The following is a 23,624-nucleotide window of genomic DNA, read 5'->3' as shown; positions in this document are numbered from 1 at the left end:
AAAAATTAACATTCAGGGAAGTGAGCCTTGAAGATGTGCGCAGGCAGATAGATAAACTAAAAATTGACAAATCTCCAGGTCCGGACGGAATCCATCCAAGGGTTCTGAAGGAACTAAAGGAGGAGATAGCAGAACTACTGCAGCAAATATGCAACCTATCCCTGGAAACAGGCGTGATCCCGGAGGATTGGAAGACGGCCAACATCACGCCCATCTTTAAAAAGGGATCAAGAGGTGACCCGGGAAACTACAGACCGGTGAGTTTGACCTCGGTTCCGGGAAAAATGGCGGAAGCACTGATAAAAGAAAACATCGATGATCACCTGGAAAGAAACAAACTTTTGATAACCAGCCAACATGGTTTCTGCAGGGGGAGATCGTGCCTAACCAACTTACTACACTTCTTCGAAGGAATTAACAAACAGATGGACAGAGGTGACCCCATAGACATCATATACCTTGATTTCCAAAAGCCTTTGACAAGGTGCCTCATGAACGATTACTCCGGAAACTGAAGAACCATGGGGTGGACGGAGACGTACATAGATGGATCAGAAACTGGTTGGCAGGTAGGAAACAAAGGGTAGGGTTGAAGGGCCACTACTCTGACTGGAGGAGGGTCACGAGTGGTGTTCCGCAGGGCTCGGTGCTCGGGCCGCTGTTATTTAATATATTCATAAATGATCTAGAAACAGGGACGAAGTGTGAGATAATAAAATTTGCAGATGACACCAAACTATTTAGGGGAGCTCGGACTAAAGAGGACTGTGAGGAATTGCAAAGAGACTTGAACAAACTAGGGGAATGGGCGACAAAATGGCAAATGAAGTTCAACGTTGAGAAATGTAAAGTATTGCATGTGGGAAGCAGAAACCCGAGGTACAACTATACGATGGGAGGGATGTTATTGAATGAGAGTACCCAAGAGAGGGACTTGGGGATAATGGTGGACAGGTCAATGAAGCCGACGGCACAGTGCGCAGCAGCTGCTAAGAGAGCGAATAGAATGCTAGGTATAATCAAGAAGGGTATTACAACCAGGACAAAATAATTTATCCTGCCGCTGTATCGGGCGATGGTGCGCCCACACCTGGAATACTGTGTCCAGTTTTGGTCGCCATACCTTAAGAAGGATATGGCGTTACTCGAGAGAGTTCAGAGAAGAGCGACACGTCTGATAAAAGGGATGGAAAACCTTTCATACGCTGAGAGATTGGAGAAACTGGGTCTTTTCCCTGGAGAAGAGGAGACTTAGAGGGGATATGATAGAGACTTATAAGATCATGAGGGGCATAGAGAGAGTAGAGAGGGACAGATTCTTCAAACTTTCAAAAAATAAAAGAACAAGAGGGCATTCGGAAAAGTTGAAAGGGGACAGATTCAATACGAATGCCAGGAAGTTCTTCTTTACCCAACGTGTGGTGGACACTTGGAATGCGCTTCCGGAGGACGTTATAGGGCAGAATACAGTACTGGGATTTAAGAGAGGATTGGACATTTTCCTGCTGGAAAAGGGAATAGAAGGGTATAAATAGAGGATTACTACTCAGGTCCTGGACCTGTTGGGCCGCCGCGTGAGCGGACTGCTGGACAAGATGGACCTCAGGTCTGACCCAGCAGAGGCATTGCTTATGTTCTTATGTTTTATTTTGCTGCTTTGGTTCTGTTGATATACATTTTGATTAATCCTTTGCCTTGTAATATTTCTTTTATTGACGATTGCTCTGTAACATGCTCTGAGATATGCTTTGTCCACTTGCACCCTTGTTTTGTGCCATTTCTGATGTCCTTTTAGCATAGGAGCCCTGTGCCCTGTCCCAGCCTACCACTAGACCACCAGAGGGGGGACAGGGTACAGAGCCTGGCAGGGAGGGGGAACAGGGTGCCAAGGAGTGTGGGGTTGGATGCAGAGCCTGGCAGGGAGAATTTGGTTTAGAATGTTTTTTTTCTTGTTTTCCTCCTCTTATGGAGCGAAAAATACGGTAATTGATAATTATTGTGCTGTAGTCTTTATTATGGTATTTATACATTAGTGTATAGAGTATTCAGTTTCTGATCATCCATAATAGTATGGTATTCTCAGTATGATAGGAAGTGAGGCTGTTACCAAAGTACCTGTATTAGCTTGTAACACAGAAAACATTTGCAATGGAATGAATTCATCTTACCCACAACTTTTGCCACTGCACCTTTTTTTTCCCTTTAACTTCTTTCCTTAGGGCCTCCTTTTCCTCCTCCTGTATCTCAGCCTCGGGTACTGTTCTTGTGTGCACTCAAAGGCAGCAGTGTGCACAGTGGTGTACACCTTGCATTTAGACCAGGGGTAGGGAACTCCGGTCCTCGAGAGCCGTATTCCAATCGGGTTTTCAGGATTTCCCCAATGAATATGCATGAGATCTATTTGCATGCACTGCTTTCAATGCATATTCATTGGGGAAATCCTGAAAACCCGATTGGAATACGGCTCTCGAGGACCGGAGTTCCCTACCCCTGATTTAGACAGTGTTTGGGGTCTTTTTGGTGTGCATCTTCAATCTTTGCAGCCACAAGAAACAGAAATGCATAGAGAATCATCATTTAACTCATAACCCCTCACCTTAAGCACTCTGAGAAACTCCCTCAGTTCCTACTCAAAATGTATATACCGTCTGTTACCAAGCATTTCCAATTAAACATACATATCTAAAAGACAAATATCATTATGAAGCCAAGAACATCTTAGCTAGATTGTGAGCCTTCGGGATAGTTAGGGAATTTCTAAGTACCTTTTTTCATTTATTTCAATTTTTATTGCATATTTATGGTATCTATACTGTAAACCGCTTTGAACCTCACGGTATAGCGGTATATAAGAAATAAAATTATTATTATTATTATTTTATATCTTCATTACTAACTGCTAAGAAATATTACATAAATGCATTAACAAATAACTGTGTTTTCAGCAACTTCTTGAAATTTACACGATTAGCACATTCGTAAGTTCCCTGTTAATTCATTCCACATTTTCACTCCAGCACAGCATAGTGCATTCCCAATTCCCTAGTCACTGTCGATCTCATCCCACTCTCGGACCTCAACATTCTTCCCCATCGATATATTTCCAGAAACATTTGAAAATACACTGGGGCCATCTGATATAAAACTTGATGTACTATGGATAACGCCTTATATTGCACTCTGCTGTACTTGGAAGCCAGTGTAACTGTTTCAAAACAGGTGTAATAGGAGTTATTCTAGAGACCCCAGTAATTGGCCTCATGGCTGAATTCAATATTTTGTCTTGGCTATTCTGAGATAAAGTGAATTGCAATAATCTAATCTTGACAATTTTAACCCTTGCACTACTGATCTGAAATCATTGGGTGTCAACATAGATTTCAGCCTCTCCTAAATATGTAGCTGAGCATACCCTTCTTGAATGGTCTTCAAGATTTGTTTTCCCGTTGTTAGGGCAGAATACAAGTAGACCCCCAGGACCACCATCTCTTTCTTCACATTTAGTTGGACACCCATCAATCACATTCAAAGACTCAGGAAATCTTCCATCCCTGTCCTGACTCACAATCATCACTAGACATCCACATTCCCATCTCATTCATGCACAGATTTAATTTTGCCTCGACCTCTAGTTGTTGCCCCCCTATAGGGAAAAAGAATAGAATATAATTGGCGTATAATCTATAATTGAACTCCAGCTTTTGAAATACCGTCCCTAATGTTGCCATGTAAATATTGATCAGCAACGCCGATAATGCTGACCCTTGGGGGACACTGATATTTTTGCAGACACCTTCTGTCCTCTTTTCACACAAAACGATCTTCCTATTAGATAAGAGACAAACCATTTCAAAACCTCGCCATCAGTGCCTAAGTTGTCCAACTCAGTGGTTCCCAACCCTGTCCTGGAGGACCACCAAGCCAGTCAGGTTTTCAGGATAGCCCTAATGAATATTAATGAAGCAGATTTGCATGCCTGGCACCTCCATTATATGCTGATACCTCTCACTTGACTGGCCTGGTGGTCCTTCAGGACAGGGTTGGGAACCACTGGTCCAACTTCCACAGTAGTAATTCCAAATTCACAGAGTCAAAAGCACCAGAAACATCTAATGATATCATGCAGTAGGATACATTTCTGTCTGATCCCTCCCTTGGGCTACCAACAACTGAAACTAATAACAATTCCACACTGTATGCTTTTTGGAACCCAAATTGACAGGGATCTAGGCACTCTTTTTGTTGAACATAGTCATCCAGTTGTTTTAATACCAGTTTCTTTATCACTTTTCCAAAAAAAGGAACAGCAGAAATCGGACGATAGCACAGATGTCAAGTTATCTCTATATCAATCTTTTTTTAAGACTGGTGTAATAGTAGATTGTTTACATTTTGAGGAAAAAATCCATCTACTAGAGATTTATTTACCATTTTCATAGCTAATTGCCTCATAATATTCGTGTTACAATGATCTTGTTGGAGTCGCAGTTGAAAGAGCTTTAATCACTTCTTCGCCTACTGGCATAAAAGATCCCCAGAACTGACCCCCCTCTTACACTCATACATACCAATTCAGCATGGAATTCTGCATCAACTTTCATCCCACCATTCATCTTTTTTGTTAAAAAACTAGCAGGTACCATCTCTTAAGTGTGTTGATGTACAGTGCTGTATATGTTTATAAGCGTTATAGAAATGTTAAATAGTAGTAGTAGTGAGGCCATTCTGTATTTAGGGGGAGAGGGTATCCTGAGGTTGTGAGTTCAAACCCACGCTGCTCCTTGTGACCCTGGGTAAGTCACTTAATCCCCACTTTGCCTCAGGTACATTAGGTAGATTATGAGCCCACCAGGACAGTCATGGAAAAATGCTTCAGTACCTGAATAAAAACTTTGTTAACTGTTCTGAGCTCCCCTGGGAGAACAGTATAGAAAATTGAATGAATAAAAAATAAAATATTTCCTGGTTGTTGAATTTCCCAATGTTAATAGATAGAGTAAGACAATATAGCTGATGAAAATGATTCTCCCTGACAATCTACCCTAATTCTAGATATGGCAAATTCTGTGTAGTTGCCTACGTCAGCGCACCTAACTTAATTGGTTAATAAACTTAATTTGCGCTGATAATTGACTATTAGCACCTCCTAATTGACTTAAATTGTACTCAGTTTCCTTCTGCAAAGGGATGGAAAATAGAAGAAATTCCAGGAATGATTGCTGTCCTTCCAGGCAGCTTCATGGATTAGGGATCTGACTCGCATATTTACACTTTCAAACTCATATCAACAATTTCGACATACTTTAAAGACGCATCTTTTTATAGAATCTGGATGTTTATGCGTTTGTATTGCTAATCTCTGTGAACCGCATAGAACTGAATAGTATTTGCGGTATACAAGTGAGTTGTTATGTTATGTTTGTTTGGCACCTGATTTCATAGGTACCTAGTCCAAGGTGCCTATTACAAAGTTGGCATAGTTCGGGGGCAGATCATGGGTGTTTTGCATGTAGGTGCCTACTTTGAACTTGGCTGCAGTAATTTAGACCAAGAAAACCCTGGCATAAATAGGGGGTGCCTAAAGTTAGGGTGCCTAGCGACACTTAAGCCCACTTAGAATCATGCTTAGATGCCACCTATCAAGTGCACCTAACTTTTATAGAATTTCGTTTAGTCGGTGCTTATTGTTGAGGTGCCATGTGTGGGCAAATTTAAACGTTCAGTTTAATTGCATGAGCCAATTAGTGCTGATAATTGGTTGCTAATAATTATTGGTGCTAACTGAATTTTAGTCCTATAAAGATGTGTATGTAAATTTTTACACGTAGGGCCCGGGAATAGGACTTGATCTATGGCCTTTCTGTGGTTACAATCAAAGCTGTTTACATATTACATATAGGTACATATTTTGGACCTGGGGTTGAATGCCTTTCCCAGGGTCACAGGGAACTGTGGTGGGAATTGAGCCCAGTTCCCCTGGTTCTCAGGCCATTGCATTAATCACTAGGCCAGAGGTTCTCAACACGCGATATGCGTACCCCAGGGGGTATGTGGCGCTGGCACTGTATGTCTCCCAACTTCCTTCGCGTATCTCCTGCCTTCCTCATCTTCTCTCCCTAGCCTCCCCACCCGGACCAGCAGCGGCAGCTCACTGTGTGCTTTTAACTTCCCCACACAGCTGCTGCTAGCGTTATTTTAGCCAGTGATTCCAGGTGTCCTCGGGCGTTTTCGAGGCCGACCTGCCTCTGACGAAAAAGGAAGTTGCATCATTGGAGGCAGACTGGCCTATCAAAGGCCCCAAGTCTTGCCTGATGGAATCACCATCTCAACAGTACCTCTCCTCTCCCTAGCAGCAGCTCACTGCATGCTTTTAACTTTCCCACACAGCTGCCGCTAGCATTAGTTTAGCCATGGTTCCATCAGTCAGCCTTGGGGCCTTTATTAGGCTGGCCTGCCTCTGATGATGTACCTTCTTCTTTCTTCAGAGGTAGGCCAGCATAGCAAAGGTCCCGAGGATGCCTGATGGAACCATGGCTAAACTAATGCTAGCGGCAGCTATGTGGGGAAGTTAAAAGCACACAGTGAGCTGCCGCTAGGGAGAGAAGAGATACTGCTGGACATGGGGAAGGGAGAAGGGGTACTGCTGGACATGGGGAGAGGGAGAGATGCTGCTTGACAAGGGGGAGGGAAAGGGAAGGGAGAAGAGGTGCTGCTGGCAGAAGGGGAAGGTAAAAGTGCTGTTGGACTTGAAGGGGAAGGAAAGGAAAGATGCTATATGTTGGAGGGGAGGGTGAGATGGTGCATGCGGAGAGAACATATTAGTTGTGAGTGGGGTTAGGGGGAGGGAAGGAAGGAAAATTGTTGCAGGATGAGTGCCTGAAACTGCCATGCTCCATTCCCCTCTTCCCTCCCTCCCCCGCCAATCCTGCCACGCTCCATTCTCCTGCCGCCGATACAGCAACAGAGATGGGCCAGGCACGTGCAGCGACTGCACAACCAGACGGCCCACAAGCTTTCTCTCCAATGTCAATTCTGAAGTCAGAGAGGAAGTTACATCCCAGCCAATCACTGCCTGGCTGGCCCAGAACCTTCTCTCTGATGTCAAAATTGACGTTGGGAGGAAGGCTTGTGGGCTGTCTGCTTGTGCAGTTGCTGCGCGCGCCTGGCCCGTCTCTGTTTCTGCATTGCCGGCGGGGGGAATAGAGCATGGGGAGGAGAATGGAGCATGGCAGCTTTGGGGGTAGGGTGGGGAATCAGGGAGAAATCTGTGGTGGTTTCAGTGAGGAGAGGTCCTGGGCGGCTGACGGCCCACGTACCCCCTGGGGTACGTGTACCGCAGGTTAAGAAACACTGCATTAGATGAAATACAGCACCTATACATGCTGGTTCCCTTAGGGATGAACATTTATTGTTGGGCTGAAAACACTAAGAAGCACTCATCATTGCCCTAGGTATAGGCTATGTTTATGATCTGGTTGGTTGGCTGGCTGTTCACTGCTCTGGGTGGTAGCATCTGCTGACTGCTTCTAATGAGAGTCCTGCTGAGGACTGTATTTGTTAAAAATTCTTGCTATACTGCAATTACAAAACTGGTCAAAGTGGTTTACAATCTAGAACAAAAGAAGGAAAAGAAAACCAAATATATTTAAAGGAAAGGTAAACCATTAACACAAGTAAAACACAAATAAAAATATGCCTTAACTATGCATCCTCTACAAAACACCCACGACAAGCAACCAAATATTCAATGGAAGGCTTGCTCAAGAAGTCTCTTAAAACTTTATTTTTTTAAATGGGAAAATGTTAGTTGTTCTCTTATTGAATGAGGGAGATCATTCCAGAGCTTAGGGGCCAGAAAAGAAGTTGCAGAATGTCTAGTCGATTCATAATATGCCCTGGACGGTGTGCTGAAGAAGGGCAGGGTTTATTGATCTTGTGGACTCGGAGATCTGCTCTGCATAGTTATCAATACTCATTGGAAGCTAAGATCTTGACTTTATAGTCTCGCATTAGACTATTGGATAAAATCATTGCTTGGAGGTGAATGGGGCTCTAGCAAAGTCCTATTAATTTATACAGTCGAGTCACGTTATTTATGACTACCTGCTAATATCCGGAACAACCGCTTCTGGCAGCATGGACGGCAGCCAAACACTGTGGGAGTGACTCAGTAAAATGCTGGATGGTCGCTAGAGGTATCTGGAGCAATGCAAACTGCAGTGTGTCTGACAGTTGCTGATGGGTGCGTGGTGGTGGATCCAGTCGTCTATCATGTAGATGGAGGTGGTGCCAAATGTGCTCTTTTGGGTTAAGGTCTGGGGAATTAATAGAAACATGATGGTAGATAAAGGGCAAATGGCCCATCCAGTCTGTCAAACCACAGTAACCATTATTTCTTCCTTTCCCTAAGAGATCCCACGTGCCATTGCCAGGCTTTCTTGAATTTGGACACAGTCTGTCTCCACCACCTCTTCCAGGAGACTGTTCCATGCATGTATCACCCTTTCTGTAAAAAAGTACTGTATTTCCTTAGATTACTCCTGAGCCTATCACCTCTTAATTTCATCCTATGCCTTTTAATTCCAGAGCTTCCTTTCAAATGAAAGAGACTCAACTCATGCGCATTTACATTACATAGGTATTTAAATGTCTCTATCATATCTTCCCCTCTCCCACTTTTCCTCCAAAGTATACAGATTGAGATCTTTAAGTGCGGATTTCACCACATGGTAGATACAATTGGATGTCATCAGTGAAAGAGTGTATTTGGATTTGATGTTTGCGGGCTATGTCAAGGACGGGTCTAATGTAGTGGTTAAGTAATAGAGGGGATAGAGCCTCTTGTGGAACACCATATTTGATTGGTTTTGCTAAGGTGTTGAGTAGAGAGGGATCTGTTACTCAGGAAGGATGTGAACCAGCGTAATGGGTTTGAAAAAGTTCTGGAGGAAAAGTCCATAGTCTGCTATTTAGGGAGACGTAGGGGAAGCCACTGCTTGCCTTGGAATCAGTAACATAGAATCTTGCTACTATTTGGGATTCCGCTAGGGACTTGTGTCTTGGATTAGCCACTGTTAGAAGCGGGATACTGGGCTAGATAGAATATTAGTCTGACTCAGTATGGCTTTTCTTATGTAAAACTGTTGCACACTGAGCCTCCACTGCAGGGTCATCGGGGTGTTGCTGTCCATGTGTCCTGGAATAGTGAGTGGACAAGGACTAAAGGAAAGAAAATTTTCAGGTAAGACCTAATTTCTCTATTTGCATTTAACTTTCAGAAAGGAAAATGAAGATAAAAAAAACAAACGAACCTTAGCTGCAAATTAAAAAAAAAGTTTGCATCAGATGTGGATGCATGAGGAAATGGAACCGCTGCAAATGGTCTCTGGACCCTTAAGTGAGATGTCATAAATCTTGCTTGGATAAGGATAGGCTAAACTATAGGAAACATGACAAGCCTTAATAGCAGTCAAAAAACAATTGCATTCAAGTTTCTACCAGGATTTACACACTATTTCACCCAGCTTCCAATTAGATAACCAGGAGTGTATAGTCTTATAAAGACATATGTGACCGTTTTAACCCTATAATAGAGGGGGCCTTGACAAAATGCTGAGATCTTTGACCAACTACCTACCCATCAAAGAGATGCAGCAGGCAAGCAGGGGCCTCGTAGAAGTTGCCACAAAAATGTTGAACTCTTCTTTTTCTAGTGGGCAATGATCAAGTTTCCAAGTATTTGATTAATCGCTTATTCCGTATTTTAAGCAATATACAAAACATTAAAATATTAAATTACAATAATCAAAGGGAAACAGACAATGTAAATATGACTAACAAGACAAAACAAATGATACAAGAGGAAGGGAATAGGAAAAAAAATACAAGTTTAAAAATAGTAAAGAAGACATATAAGGGAAAAAAAACAGTAGGGAGGGGGAGAATAATAAGCAACAGAGAATTTAAACACCAGGGCTCAGTAGAGACACCTGATCTAATCCTATTTTCAGGATGACAAACCAAATCTAGTTTTATTAGCTGTCAAATGCATCTTTAAAAAGAAAGCATTTTAGCTTGCTCTTAAATCTATCCAAACTGAATTCTTCTCGTACATGAATTGGGAGTAAATTCCACATTTGGGGGGGCTGTAAAGGAAAAAATATAGTGCCGCCGTGTATTTATAGTTTTAAGAGAAGGAACTGTCAAGAGATGTTGGTCAATAGATCTAAGTGATCTAGAGCAGTGGTCTCAAACTCGCGGCCCGGGGGCCACATGCGGCCCGCCAGGTACTATTTTGAGGCCCTTGGTATGTTTATCATAATCACAAAAGTAAAATAAAGCAGTTTCTTGATCATATGTCTCTTTAGCTATAAATGACAATATTATTATTAAGACAGCCAAAAGGAAAGATTTATAAACTTTAAAGAGTTTTACCTTATGCAAAATTGTCATTTCTTTAATAAGACAACTATTTTTTTCTGAGGCCCTTCAAGTACCTACAAATCCAAAATGTGGCCCTGCAAAGGGTTTGAGTTTGAGACCACTAATCTAGAGGGAGTATAGGGAATCAATACTCTATAATTTGAAAGAAGGTGTTTTATAGAGAAGAGATTTGAAAGTTAGTAGGCTTAGTTTGTAAGTTATTCGGTGAGCAATCCTTGAGTAACGGAGTCACATGATCAAATTTTTTTGCATTCTTTATGAGTTTAATTGAGGCATTTTGAACAATCTGAAGACGACAAATTTCTTTTAAGGCAATTCCTTTGAACAAAGCGTTACAATAATCAATTTTTGAGATCACCAGCGAATGAATTAGTATGTTTAGAGATTTAGGGTATAGAAATTTGGAAACAGAATGAATTTGCCGTAATCTAAAGAAGGTAAATCTAACAATATTACTAATATGTTCGTGGAAGGTAAGTTTGCTGTCGAAAATGACCCCAAGGATCTTAATGCTACTGGTCGATTGCAGTATAGAACCTTTAATAGTAATGGGAAACAGAAGTTTGTGACCTTCTTTCCAAGGGAATAACATAACATTGGATTTTGTTGACATTCAAGGCTAATCTATTAGTCTCAAGCCATTGGTGAATCAGTTCTAGTTTCTTTTTAATAGCTGTTGTTTCGGAGGAATTATTAGTCTAGCTGGTGTATAAGCTGAATATCATCTGCATATGCAAAAACATTAAAGCCAATGGATTGGCAAAGAGTCAACAGTGGAGCTAGGAAAATATTAAATAGCAACGGAGAGAAAGGATAGACCCTTAGGGGATGCCATATGTAACTGAAAATTGCTCTGATATTATTAAAGGCTACAGTTGATGAACGGTTGATAAAATAGGATCTAAACCAAGAGAGAACCTGATCAGTGATACCAATGGACTGTAGTCTTTCTAAAAGAAGGTTGTGGTCAATTGTATCGAAAGCTGATGAAAGGTCGATGGAAATGAGAAGAACAGATTTATGATGATCTAGATAGTAGAGTATTGAGGTGGACATAAAGGCAATGGTGAGTCCTTTGCTTTAAAAAGAACATTTCCCATAGAATAGTCTTGTGTTCAACTTGGTGATTGGCTGGAAAAGAGAAACTGAATAGATCCAATTATGGAACAGAAACAGTTCTTGTATGCCTTCTAAGTGATCTTCACAGAAATCGAGACAAGAGATTTGCCTTGGTACTGCTGGATTTCTCAGTAGCTTTTGACACTATGGATCACAACTGGCAAAAGCAGGCATCAATGGCATAGTATTTGCTTCAGATACTATGATAGGCAACAGTCCATACTGTTTGGCAGCATTTCATCACTGGGTGCCTGTTCTGTTCAACATTTATCTCAAGCCACTAGCAAAGCTGGTTCAGTCAGTGGATACTCTGTTCTGTGTACGTGGAAGGTGTGTAGCTACTCTACCCATTAACTTGACTTACCCACCGCCCTGAATCAACTTTATTACCTGTTTAACAGCAATTCAAGAATAGGCTAAAAACAACAAACTTTGCCTGAAACCAAGTAAAACTGAGCTGCTCTGGGTCCTTAACATAAGTGGGCAAATACCTGACATCAAAATCTCTTTTGGCAAAGACAAGCTCCTATTCAAATTACAAGTCGGGAACCCTGGAATACAGCTAGACTCAACCTTCAAGAGCTACTTCTATCATTTGTGATCACTTCACTATCTCTATTCTTACATTGAGAAGGCTTGTTGCAGTTGTGCATGCCATGATAACATCAAGACTGGATTACTATAATGTATTCTACACTGGTCTGACTACAAGGAGTTTGTACCAGCTCCAATTGATTCAGAATGCTGCAGCAGGATTGATAGAAGGTTGTAAGTAACATGAGCACATCGCACCAGTTTTTAAATCTTCACTGGCTTCCAGCACAGTACAAGGCTAAATTTAAAACTCTGCCTGATATTCAAGGCCCTTAAAGGAAATGATCCAGAGTACTTGGAAGTGCAGCATTTCCCTGTACACGCCTCCAAGGTCACTATGGTCCCTTCCAAAGAGTATTCCTAACCGCACCCTCTCCAAAGGACATCACCTGATGTGATACCCACCTTCTCTGGAATAGCCATACTCTGGGTTGCACTCCCTGAAAGGGAAATCTTGACTCGCCAATCTGTTACATTTTTTGAAGGCATGAACAAACATAGGTAAAGGTGAGCACATTGATATTGTGTATCTGGATTTTCAGAAAGTATTTGACATAGTACCTCATGAACCATTCCTGAGCAAATTAGTCATGGGATAATGGGATTTAAGGACTGGTTAAATATAGAAAGCATAATAGGATTAAATAGTCAATATTTTCAATGGAGAAGGTAAATAGTTGAGTTTTCCTGGGGATTATGTACTGTCCCTCCGTAGGCTTATAAATTTCATTTGGAATCCTGTTTACATACATATTGGATTGGATTTATTGCTTGTACATAAGTATTAAGTGGTTTACAATACTATTATATTAGGCTGAAGGTTACAAAAACTATTACATTGGAGATAGACTTTACAATTATTCAATCCATCAGAAGAGAAAGAGAGGCAAGAGGTCAACAGAAAGCATGTGAGTGCAACTAAAATAGTCTCTTTTTTGAATTCTAGAATTATGAATCAGCTCAACTTAGTTTCTGCCCAATTGATCCCAGGTTCTCTTTGGCAGATAATATAATCACTCATCTCTGGGCACCAAACCCATTTTAAACTGTAGTTAATATCAAGAAATAAAACAAAGAAATAAGGTGATACCGTTTGTTTTGGACTAACTTGATGCATTTTACGATAAGCTTTGCAGATCAGAAGAAAGCTCATCGTAAAATGCATTGAGTTAGTCCAATAAAGTATCACCTTAATTTCCTTTGTTTAAATTTATTTTATATTACCTTGGAAGGTGGACTAACACGGCCACCACGCCATTTCACTCAAACTGTATGTAGTTAGAGTGGATGTTCAATGTAAAGCCTACAATATGAATATACTTGGCCACTATGTTATTTATTTTGGTTTTACATCGCATGCAACAGATATAAATAACATTACAGTAATATAGAGTAATCTAGTCGTTAAGCCCCGTTACATTAACGGGTGCTAGAATATTTGTCTGTCTCTCTCCCCCTCCATTTCCCTGTGCAGCGCTGTCTCTGCTTTCTTCCTCACTCTGCACTCTCCAGCTGTAACATTACTGCCTCGCTTTTTCTCCCGGTAAGGGTGACGGGCCCGAGCTCCGGCGCTGCTGGCAGAAGCTGTAAATGCTTCCCCACACATCCCTTCAATTCAGTGCTGAAACGTGGGCGCTTAACCCCGCAATTGCCACAGCATTGCTGCAGAAGACAGTCCTGGCGACTCGCGGCTTATACCTTGGGGGTCCATGTGTATGGGGCCGTTTTCTTATTTCCTCCCAAGCTAATAAAACCCTAAGTGCGCATGCGCACTTCTGCCGGCCAGAGACCTACGGATCACACAGGTAGGAGTGCGCATCTGTTGTAAAAAGGACGACTGAACCAGAGAAGAAATCTGATTGCATTAACTGATTCTCAGTCTTCACTCTTAAGTTCTCTACTTTCTTAGACTGTCCTTGTTCACACATGCATGTAGTTCAAGTTTATGGACCTTAAGTTATTGCGCTACTCATCTTTTGGTCTTTGCTTTCCTGCTTGTCTTTTTGTATTCAGTTCTGAAAACAAGATCTGTGGTTTGAAATCCCTTTGTACATTAGCACATATCAGAGTGGGTGCAAATAGATATGTGACCACTCACCAGGATTTTGGGTTACTTGATCCCATCAATGCTTTTTGCAGTTGGTTCTCCAGAAAGGCCCAAATTACTTGCATACATTCCTTTGGTCTTGCTCCCCCCTCCACACAATACATCCTATTTACTATTTAATGCAACAAAAGTTTATAATTCACAGTATCAAAGCAGCAGTAAGATCCAGCATGCCAAGACCATATGACCTCTTCTCCGTATTCTTTCTGTTCCATAAGCAACTACTACTGCTGTTAGGAATGTGTAGTGCTATCCCAGCAAACCCTGATTGATTCATAGAGGGAAGCCCATTCTCTTTCATCTGTCACTATGTCGCCTCTTCCAAACTTTTTGCATAAAAAGGGGAGGTTCGATATTGGTTGGAAGTAGGCCAGTCTTACAGCTGTCCTCTTGAATGCCTGCAGTAAAAGACACTCGGTCTAAAATCACGGAATGGCCTCCTCCTAAATAACTGAAGAGGACATGAATCCTCCTTGCAATAGGTCGATATTAAGCCAGCCAGATGAATCCTAAACACTCTTAATCACCTAATTCTTCCTCATCTTTAAATTACTGTACAGAAATAGCCACATTTTTGTGAAAAAAAATGAAACCAACTCTGTTCTTGGGGCCTGATGATCATATTGCTCAACCCTTAATTATCAATGAACAGTTTTCATAGGCAGGATGAGAATTCCTTTTAGCGTTCTTAATTGCACTCACCTAGTTCTTTTTAAAGATGCTTATGACCAATCACAGAGCTGCGCAGGACCAGGCAGGAAGCGCAAAAGTCGCACTCCTGTGTTGTGTATCGCTCTGCAAAGAGGCAGCCGTCCAGCAGGAGACCGTGCTGGACCACCACCACTTAAAAAAGGTACCTGGGGGGGACGCGCGCGGTGTATTTGGTACACCCTCTTTTTGGAGGTGGAAAAAGTGTGTCTTATGGTCCGAAAAATCCGGTATTCCTTGAGTAATTGTGGTCTAACAGATATCAATCTTTGCATCATTGCAATGTACAATTACAAGACTGTAGCAGCCAGGATAGAATGAATAAAGGGAAGCTATCAAAAAGACGCAGAAAGAGGGGAAAGGCATAGCACAGGCTTCCAATACTTAAAACTTTAACAGGACTATCGGAATTTAAATCTATGGACATGTATTCTAATCAACAAATAAGGGGAACCGGTTTCTTTTATTATGTTTAGAAAGCAGGGACATGAATTTGTTAGCATGCATCTGGTTTGTTAGTGCACATTAACAAAACATAGTGTATGCAAAATAAAGTAAATTTGCATTAACCTACAAATTAATGCACATACAGTTGATTTGCATGCAACTAAAAGGAGCTCTGAAAAGAAATGACCTCATGATGATGCTGAAAGATGTATTCCTGAGAGTCCTGAACTAACAGGAAGTGAACTCATATTGGAGGCAGAAGGGCTTTAATGAGAAAAATGAAAGGTAATTGAGCACCTAAAACGAAGCCTGCAGGTAAGAGAAACAAAAAGCCCAGAGAGAGGAAACATGAGGCAGCAAGATGGATCAGGGAGGTGGAATGCTTGAGGCTTAGCTGTCACTCTGTTCAAGAGATTAAGGAAGGCTGTGATTAGAAGTCATGGGCAATCTCAGTCCTAGAGGGCTGCATCCCAGTTGGATTTTCAGGATTTCTTCAATGAATATGCCTGAAAATATTTGATCAAGGTTGCCCATCCCTGTCCTGGTCGAGGCAGCCTATGCCTGGAAATAGACAAGCAAGCTGGGATAGGTAACTGCAATCCAAATAAACAAGAGAAACACCTTCACAATGATGGCTCACAGCAAGAAAGAACAGTCAATGGGACGTAGGTGCTAGAAAAAGTTTGTCTCCAGATGACCCAACACGTAGGTGTTTTGGCCAATAGGCCTTTGTCAGGGATCTGACAAGTAAAACATAAACATCTGATTAAAAATAACAGAGACATAAAATGGTGACTAAAATATGTTGCATCATTAGAAACTAGAAATATGTTAAAAAAGCTATCATTAAACTTAAAAACAGAGAATGGAATGAACAATGGTTAAGAAAATATCTCTTGAAACATTCATTGATAAAAAGAAAGAAAAGGGAATATGAACACAAAAAACAAGCCATAATTTACAATCAATGATAAGAAAACCTATAATAGTTTAAGGGACTTGAGATGAAACTAACATTCTCCAAAGAATTTAAAACCAGAAAAAAGGAATGAGGGAAAACATAAGTCTTAACATAATACTAAAGCAATTTTCTTTCACAAAAGCTAAGATATGAATTATCAGAATTGATCTCTTAATTACAGAAAATGTGTTGAAAATGTGAAACCTGCCAGGGGGATCATTCCATGTTAAGTTTTTGAATTTTACAGGACTCGAACTAACTTTGTAGAATACTTGTGAAGGTTTAGCACCATACTGCAACCATGTACAGTATTCCTAGCTTTGAGCCCAAATAGTTCCTTGGTTATATAAGCAAAACAAATAAAACTTGGTGATCTTATACAACTTTTTACAATCTATTCAATGGAATTAATGCGGATTTTCATTTTTTGAAAATGATGACGCTTAAAAAGTCTCAAAGTGGGCCGAATAAATGGACATGCTAAAAAATGTCCAAGTTGAGCCTTCTGTGGCTCCTGTAATAATAAATCTAACACTTATAAGCTAATCTCCCTCCTTTACAATTTCACTTTCGCTCCAAGGGGTGGTCTCACCAGATATAGAGGTATTATCAGCTCTCTTCTACTGGCCAGTCCTGTTCCTATTCTTGTAAGCATCAGTCTGTCTTTACCTCACGAATGGATCGGTAATGACCTCTGTTATTATGAGCACTACAAAAAATTGCTCTCTTAAATCAACATGTTTCTGATGGGTCCTGCAGGGTTTGGATTGTGGTGTCATTAGAGAACATGGCAAGACAGTTCAAAAGGTGGAGTTCCCTACCCCAAAAAGCTCCCATAGCCCCAAATCTACCCTCACATCTGCCACATCATCCCTGACGCTGTCAAGGCTGTGGAGTCGGAGTTGGCAAAAATGTACTGACTCCGACCAGTAGCGTAGTAAGAGGTGGGGAGGAGGGGGGGGCATCTTGGTGGGGACACCAGTTCCTCTCCACCCCACCGTACCTCTAGCTCTTCGCTCCAACCTGCTGCTTGCGCTGGCCTCGGCACTTCCCTCTGTCAGTACTTCCAGGTCCCACAACTAGGAAGTGACGTCAGAAGGAACGCCGGCGCAGGCAGCAAGTTGGAGATGCTGCTCGCTCCGAGGAAGCTAAATAGCTATGGGGGAAGGGATGGGGAGCATGGCAGAGAGTGAGGGGAGGCACCACTGCCCCTGGCACCTCCCACCCTCGCAATGCCAGTGACTCCGACTAAGGCTTCAAAATAAAAAAAACCCATTATAATGTGGTAAATTTATCATTTTCTATTTATATATACATATCTTTGTCCTGGATCTAAAATAAAGAGAGAGACAGACGTATGAATGAGATGCAGTAGGGTTGGAAAGAATTCTTGAGTCAAGCTATGCATACTTTCCTAATTTGCTGACTTGCCTACAAAGTTTCTACCTTCTCCATATGCCAAGTTAAAAAATCCGCATTGTAGCAGAGATTGTATATTCCTTATTCTGCTCTTCATAACATGACTTCTAAAGGTGCTCACTGCTTAGTAAATATCCTTGAAAACATGTATTTGTACTGTTTGTGTGTTTTGCTGCTTTTCAGGCTGTTTGAATGGTCAACATTAATATAGAAAATAAGTACTTGGAAGAAACCTTCCTCTAATACTTGGTTAGATTAGTAGCTCTGTGTCACACATTCTTGTCTCTGCCAAAATAGCTTTTGTAGCATTTTTGCTTACAATAAATTTTCTTTCTCTTATAGTGATTAGAAAGAAGATGATGGACTATTTCACTCATCACTGATGTGGCTCCATAGGTTGACTCATTTAGAATAATGTAAGGGAAGATTAAAGAGCAAGTGTCTCCATACATGCAGAGGACTAGACTCGGGGACAAAAATTGAAGGTGTGTAAACAGATAAGGTTTTTGTGGGAATTCTTTTCTTCCTGTCAGGAGAACAAAACATAAAATACGTGACTGTCAGTTGCATTTAGTCAAAACTTTCTCTCTTGGAAGCTCTGGAGCTGAATTTATTTGCCACAAATTTCAACTGCAAGGTTTAAACCCAATGCTCCAAAAGAAAGTGGATGAATTTGGAAACTCCCCATAGAGTTGCTCTTTAAAAACAGGGATTTCTTTCTCTGAAGACTCAAAAGTATGTAGAATAAACCTGAAAAAACGTTAATGGAGAATCCCTTTGAAATTTGCACTTAATCTCCTGCCCTACAGCATCCTCTGAGCATGTGACAACTTTACATTTTTTTAGTCGTCCAAGAATGAAAGAACAAATTCAATGTAGGGAGTTTTAAGTGCATATATGGTTTCTGATCCTTAAGTAAACCTCAGTCCACCAGCTGACAAAATGTAACCCTTTGGCACTGTTGCTCTGGTTCAGCATCAAGTTATGTAAAGCAGCCATTTTGCCATCTGCCAATTAAAGGGTTAAGGTGATTGAACGTAGCCATATTTCAGGACAGCCAGCCTTGTTGAATCTAAACTTTATTTATTCAATTTTGTATACCGTTCTCCCGGGTGAGCTCAGAACAGTTTACATTAATTTATTCAGGTACTCAAGCATTTTTCCCTATCTGTCCTGGCGTGCTCACAATCTATCTAATGTACCTGGGGCAATGGGGCGATTAAGTGGCTTGCTCAGGGTGACAAGGAGCAGCACAGGGTTTGAACCCACAACCTCAGGGTGCTGAGGCTGTAGCTTTTAACCACTGCACCACACTCTCCCTTCCCCACAGCTATTACGTTATTTTTTCACATGAGTGATATGGATGTTGGATTACTTCTTCCTCAAAGAAATGAAGTAGTTAATTTTAAAATTGTGTTATGTTTTTACTTAGGTTCCCTTTGTCTAATATTATATTTTCTTTATAAAAATCAGAAATCATGCAATAATGAAGTGACTTACCCAAGGTCATAAGGAGCAGCATGGGTTTGAACCCATAGCCCTAGGATGCTGAAGCTGTAGCTTTAACCACTGCGCCAAACCACCTCCTCACCCTAGATCAGTGGTCCCCAATCCTGTCCTGGAGGACCACCAGGCCAATTGGGCTTTCAGGCTAGCCCTAATGAATATGCATGGAGCAGATTTCAATGCCTGTCACTTCCATTATACGCAAATCTCTCTCATGCATATTCATTAGGGCTAACCTGAAAACCCGATTGGCCTGATGCTCCTCCAGGACAGGGTGGGGGGGGGACCACTGCCCTAGATGAATCAACAAAAATAAAATGTTTGCTCATGTACAGTGGTAACTCCATATAGAATTTTATGTAAAATACATTAAAATTTAAATAAAACTCTCACTTCTATGTGTATATGTCTAGGTGCCAGTTATATAAAAACTTGGCTTTAAGTATTTACAGAAGTCCAAATAGAGATTGTAGCAAAACAAGAAAAGCAAACAGCAGCTACATGACGTAGAATTGTATTCTCTTTTCTGTAGACTGGAGGTAGGGCAGAAGCTAAAACAATAGACAATATGAGCTCATTGGCTTTTTGGTTTTGTTTATCCAGGTATAAATTACCTTCCCAAAGTTGATGATAATGAAAATACAAAAAAAAGATAAGCAGGTTTGTGGACCTATATTCTATTCAATACATCTTTCTGTAATATTTCTTAATATGTTGATGTTTGTGGCGATGTGATTGAGGATGGCCATTTTCTTTTGTTACTTTAGGGTCAGATTTGCTAAGGCCCTTCTCTCATCCTCTGTATAGGAGAGAAAACTTATTAAATCAAAATCCAAATTTGGGGTCACCATGTCACCTGCCAATGCAGGAACATTATGTCTAGGCCTGCATGACCTTGACAAGAGGCAGGAGATTATGCAATATTGATGTTGATGTTATACAGGAGCCTGGAGCAACGGCATGGAGAGCAAGGTAGGGCTGAAGGTTGTGTTCTCAATCATCACAGCCATATAAAGCGTTAGAAGAAACACTGATCTAAATAGTTATGAAAAATGGTAAGGTTCTTGTCTGAACATTTGGCTCTTTAAGTACCAGCCATCTTGTTTTTTGAAGAGTTATAATTGTTTTGTCTACCTCAAGACCTTTGTCTTGCTAATATCTGTGCTTTGTTTTCTGCTTAACCCCTCTCCTTTGCTTCTCTTCTAGAGGGAATGAAGTTTAAGTTCTTTGCAATACCATAGCCTCATAGTATGTCTCAAACATGCTTGATTTTATATTTTTTAATTTACATGTAAATTAGAGAATGACATGGGGACAAATTTTTCCCCGTTCCCGTAGGAACTCAATTTCCCTGTGTCATCCCCATAAATTTTGTCTTTGTCCCTCTCCCTTTTCTGTAAGCTCTGCCTTAAACACACGATTTTAAAATGTTTGAGGCTTGTGCAGATGAGGATGGAGCTTGCAGGAATGGGGCAGGGAAAGGAAAAGAACTCGCTGGGATGGGGAAATTAGTTCCCTCGGGAACAGGGAAAAATTTGTCCCCATGTCATTTTCTAAATCCTGCCTTTTCATTGGTAACCCACAGCAAATTGCTTTCAAGCACCAGAAGTATTTTCCTATCTCCAAAGGGTGTATGATCTAGTTTTTTACCTGAAACAATTTGCCCAAGTTCAAAAGAACTGTCAGCGGGTTTTGAACCCTCGATTCCCTGATTCCCAGCCTAATACTCTAACCATTCCTCTCTATCACTCTTTATTTTCGTCTAACATTCCTCGTATGACCCCTTTTCTTTGAAATGTCTGGGTTGTTTTTTGTTTAATAATCTCTTTATTAGACACCAGTACTAATCCAAGAATACAGAAATAGAAGGACAAGGAAACCACAAGAGAAAATTGGGATACAAAATGTCCTGTTTTATGAAAAAAAACATTACCTTCCTTTAGTTTGTTGAAATGTATGTTTTGATTGTATTAAGCCTTTCTTTGTGAAGGTTCTAGATGGTTTTTATCTAACTGATCTCTAGCGCTGTTAATAAACTAGCTTCTAACTCTGTTAATTCTACTTAATTTTGTAACATCTTTTAACCATTGTAAACCGCAGAGAACTTCACGGTCCTGCAGTATATAAACTGTTGTTATTATTATTATTATTCAATGTCTATCAAATAGTGATTGACAGAATAGTACTTTGAGGTGGCAGAGGAGCTGGTGCTTGAAGGCCTTGTAATAGTTCTAGTAAATTTTATGGTTTCTCTAAGCGTACCCACATATAAAGAATTTCATATTTGTATAGGAAATGACCACCTCCATATCGCATTCTGCCATTTCGTTTTCTATCTATAATAGAAGATGTCACAAAATGCCTGGCTGTGATAGCAGCGCACTTACAAAATATGAGAGGGTGCTGAAAAGTTCTCAGCCCAACCAACTCCCTAAATTCCGAGCGTTATTTTGTTACTGTAGCCGAGAAAGAGTGTTTTATAAAGTACTAATTTGCAGAATCGAAATGCTATGTTTGGACTTTGTTTTCATTTCATTGATTGAACCATGTCGATGAAAATTGTGGAATTTTCAAGTGTGGAACTTTGTGCCGTCATGAAATTCCTATTCCTGCAGAAGAAAACTCTAAAAAAGAGATCCATGAATGTATGATGCAAACATTGAGTGACAATGTCCATCATACTCCACAATGAAGAAGTGGTGTGCAAACTTTCAGCGTGGAGATTTTGAGACCGAAGATGCAGCAAGGTCTGGGAGGCCTCAAACTGTCAACTCCTGAAATTGTTAACCATGACCTGATTTTGGCAGATCAGCGAATATCGACTAAAACAATTGCTTGAGAATGTGTTGGATGTATAATCCACGAGCAGCTGGGTATGCAGAAGCTGTCAGCCAAGTGGATGGCCAAATGTTTGAATGCTGATGAGAAACATAGAAACATGACAGCAAATAAAAGCCAAATGGCCCATCCAGTCTGCCCATCCACAGTAACCATTATCTCTTTTTCTCTGAGAGATCCCACGTGCTTTTGAGTGGACACTAGAGAGTTGTGTGGGGACAGAAATCCCACCCGTCCCCGCCAAAGTCTCACCCGTCCCCACCCGTCCTCGCCAAAGTCTCACCCGTCCCCACCCTTCCCCGTGAGGAATCCACCCGTCCCCGCGAGGAAATCCCCTCCGTCCCCGCCCGTTCCCCGTGAGGTAATCCCTCTGTCCCGTCCGTCCCTATAAACTTCAGAAATAGTTATTTCATTTATTATGCTACTGAATTAAAGGCTCTGGTAGAAACCCATTTACAAATAAGCAAAAAGACTTTATTAATTTGGAAATATTAATTGGGAAGAATACATACTTTGTAAATGGGTTTCTACCAGAGCCTCTTTTGTTTATAAATTTTTATCAACACAACTAATATACTACTTTATCCTGAAGCAAAAAAAATAAAAAGAATAGAATTCTTTTCCTACCTTTGTTGCCTGGTTTCTGCCTTTCCTCATGTTCTCATTCAGTTCCTTCCATCCACTGTCTCTCTTCCTTCTGCGTCTTCCATTTGCTCTGTTACTGTGCCTCTCCCTTTCTCCCCCCCTTCCAATTGGTCTGGCACCCATCTTCTTCCCTCCGCCCCCCCCATAGTCTGCCCTCTCTGTCTTCTTCCCTGCCAGCGTTCTTCTCCCCACTCTCTCTTCCCCATTTCCTTTCAGCGTCCTTCTCCTCACCCATCTTCCCCATTTCCTTTCAGCGTCCTTCTCCTCACCCATCTTCCCCATGTCCTGTCAGCGTCCTTCTCCCCCCTCTGTCTTCCCATGTCCCTTTCAGCGTCCTTCTCCCTCTCTGTCTTCCCCATGGCCTTTCAGTGTCCTTCTCCAACCCCCCCGTCTTCCCCATGTCCCTTTCAGCGTCCTTCTCCACCGCTTTGTCTTCCCCATGTGCTTTCAGCGTCCTTCTCCCCCCCCGTCTTCCCCATGTCCTGTCAGCGTCCTTCTCCCCCTTCTGTCTTCCACAAATGCTTTCAGTGTCCTTCCCCCCCCTCCCCCCCCCGTCTTCCCCATGGCGTTTCAGCGTCCTTCTCCACCCCTTTGTCTTCCCCAGTGCTTTCAGCGTCCTTCTCCCCCCTCCTTCTCTCCCGCCCCGGGTGCAGCACAGCCGGCCAGGTCCCCTTACTTTTGTGGCGCTTCCCCGATCGACCGACCGACAACAGCCCCGGTCTGACAAACCTCCCTGCCCTTAACCGTGAATCTAAATTTCCTTCTTACAGCTGCTGTAAGAAGGTAATTTAGATTCGCGGTTAAGGGTAGGGAGGTTTGTCGGACCAGGGTTGTTGT

General features: G+C 41.5%; 1 protein-coding gene across 5 annotated transcripts in view; it reads left to right on the top strand.

The window, feature by feature from the left end:
- Positions 1-23,624, top strand: part of CHD6 (chromodomain helicase DNA binding protein 6) — a 218,304-nt gene that overhangs the window by 6,858 nt on the left and 187,822 nt on the right. For 3 of the 5 annotated variants that reach the window (XM_033962937.1, XM_033962936.1, XM_033962932.1), the window contains exons 2-3: positions 18,141-18,283; positions 19,908-19,964. In XM_033962937.1, coding sequence (XP_033818828.1) covers positions 19,932-19,964 — 33 coding nt within the window. In that variant the 5' untranslated portion in view covers positions 18,141-18,283; positions 19,908-19,931. Of the gene's footprint in view, positions 1-18,140; positions 18,284-19,907; positions 19,965-20,071; positions 20,277-23,624 lie in introns of all 5 variants that reach the window. The other 2 variants (XM_033962934.1, XM_033962933.1) reach the window with 2 other exon arrangements.

Source organism: Geotrypetes seraphini, chromosome 11 (genome assembly GCF_902459505.1).
Source record: "Geotrypetes seraphini chromosome 11, aGeoSer1.1, whole genome shotgun sequence".
Lineage (NCBI taxonomy): Eukaryota > Metazoa > Chordata > Amphibia > Gymnophiona > Dermophiidae > Geotrypetes > Geotrypetes seraphini.
The sequence above is the reverse complement of the archived record's forward strand: the minus strand, read 5'-3'. Positions and strand labels throughout refer to the sequence as shown.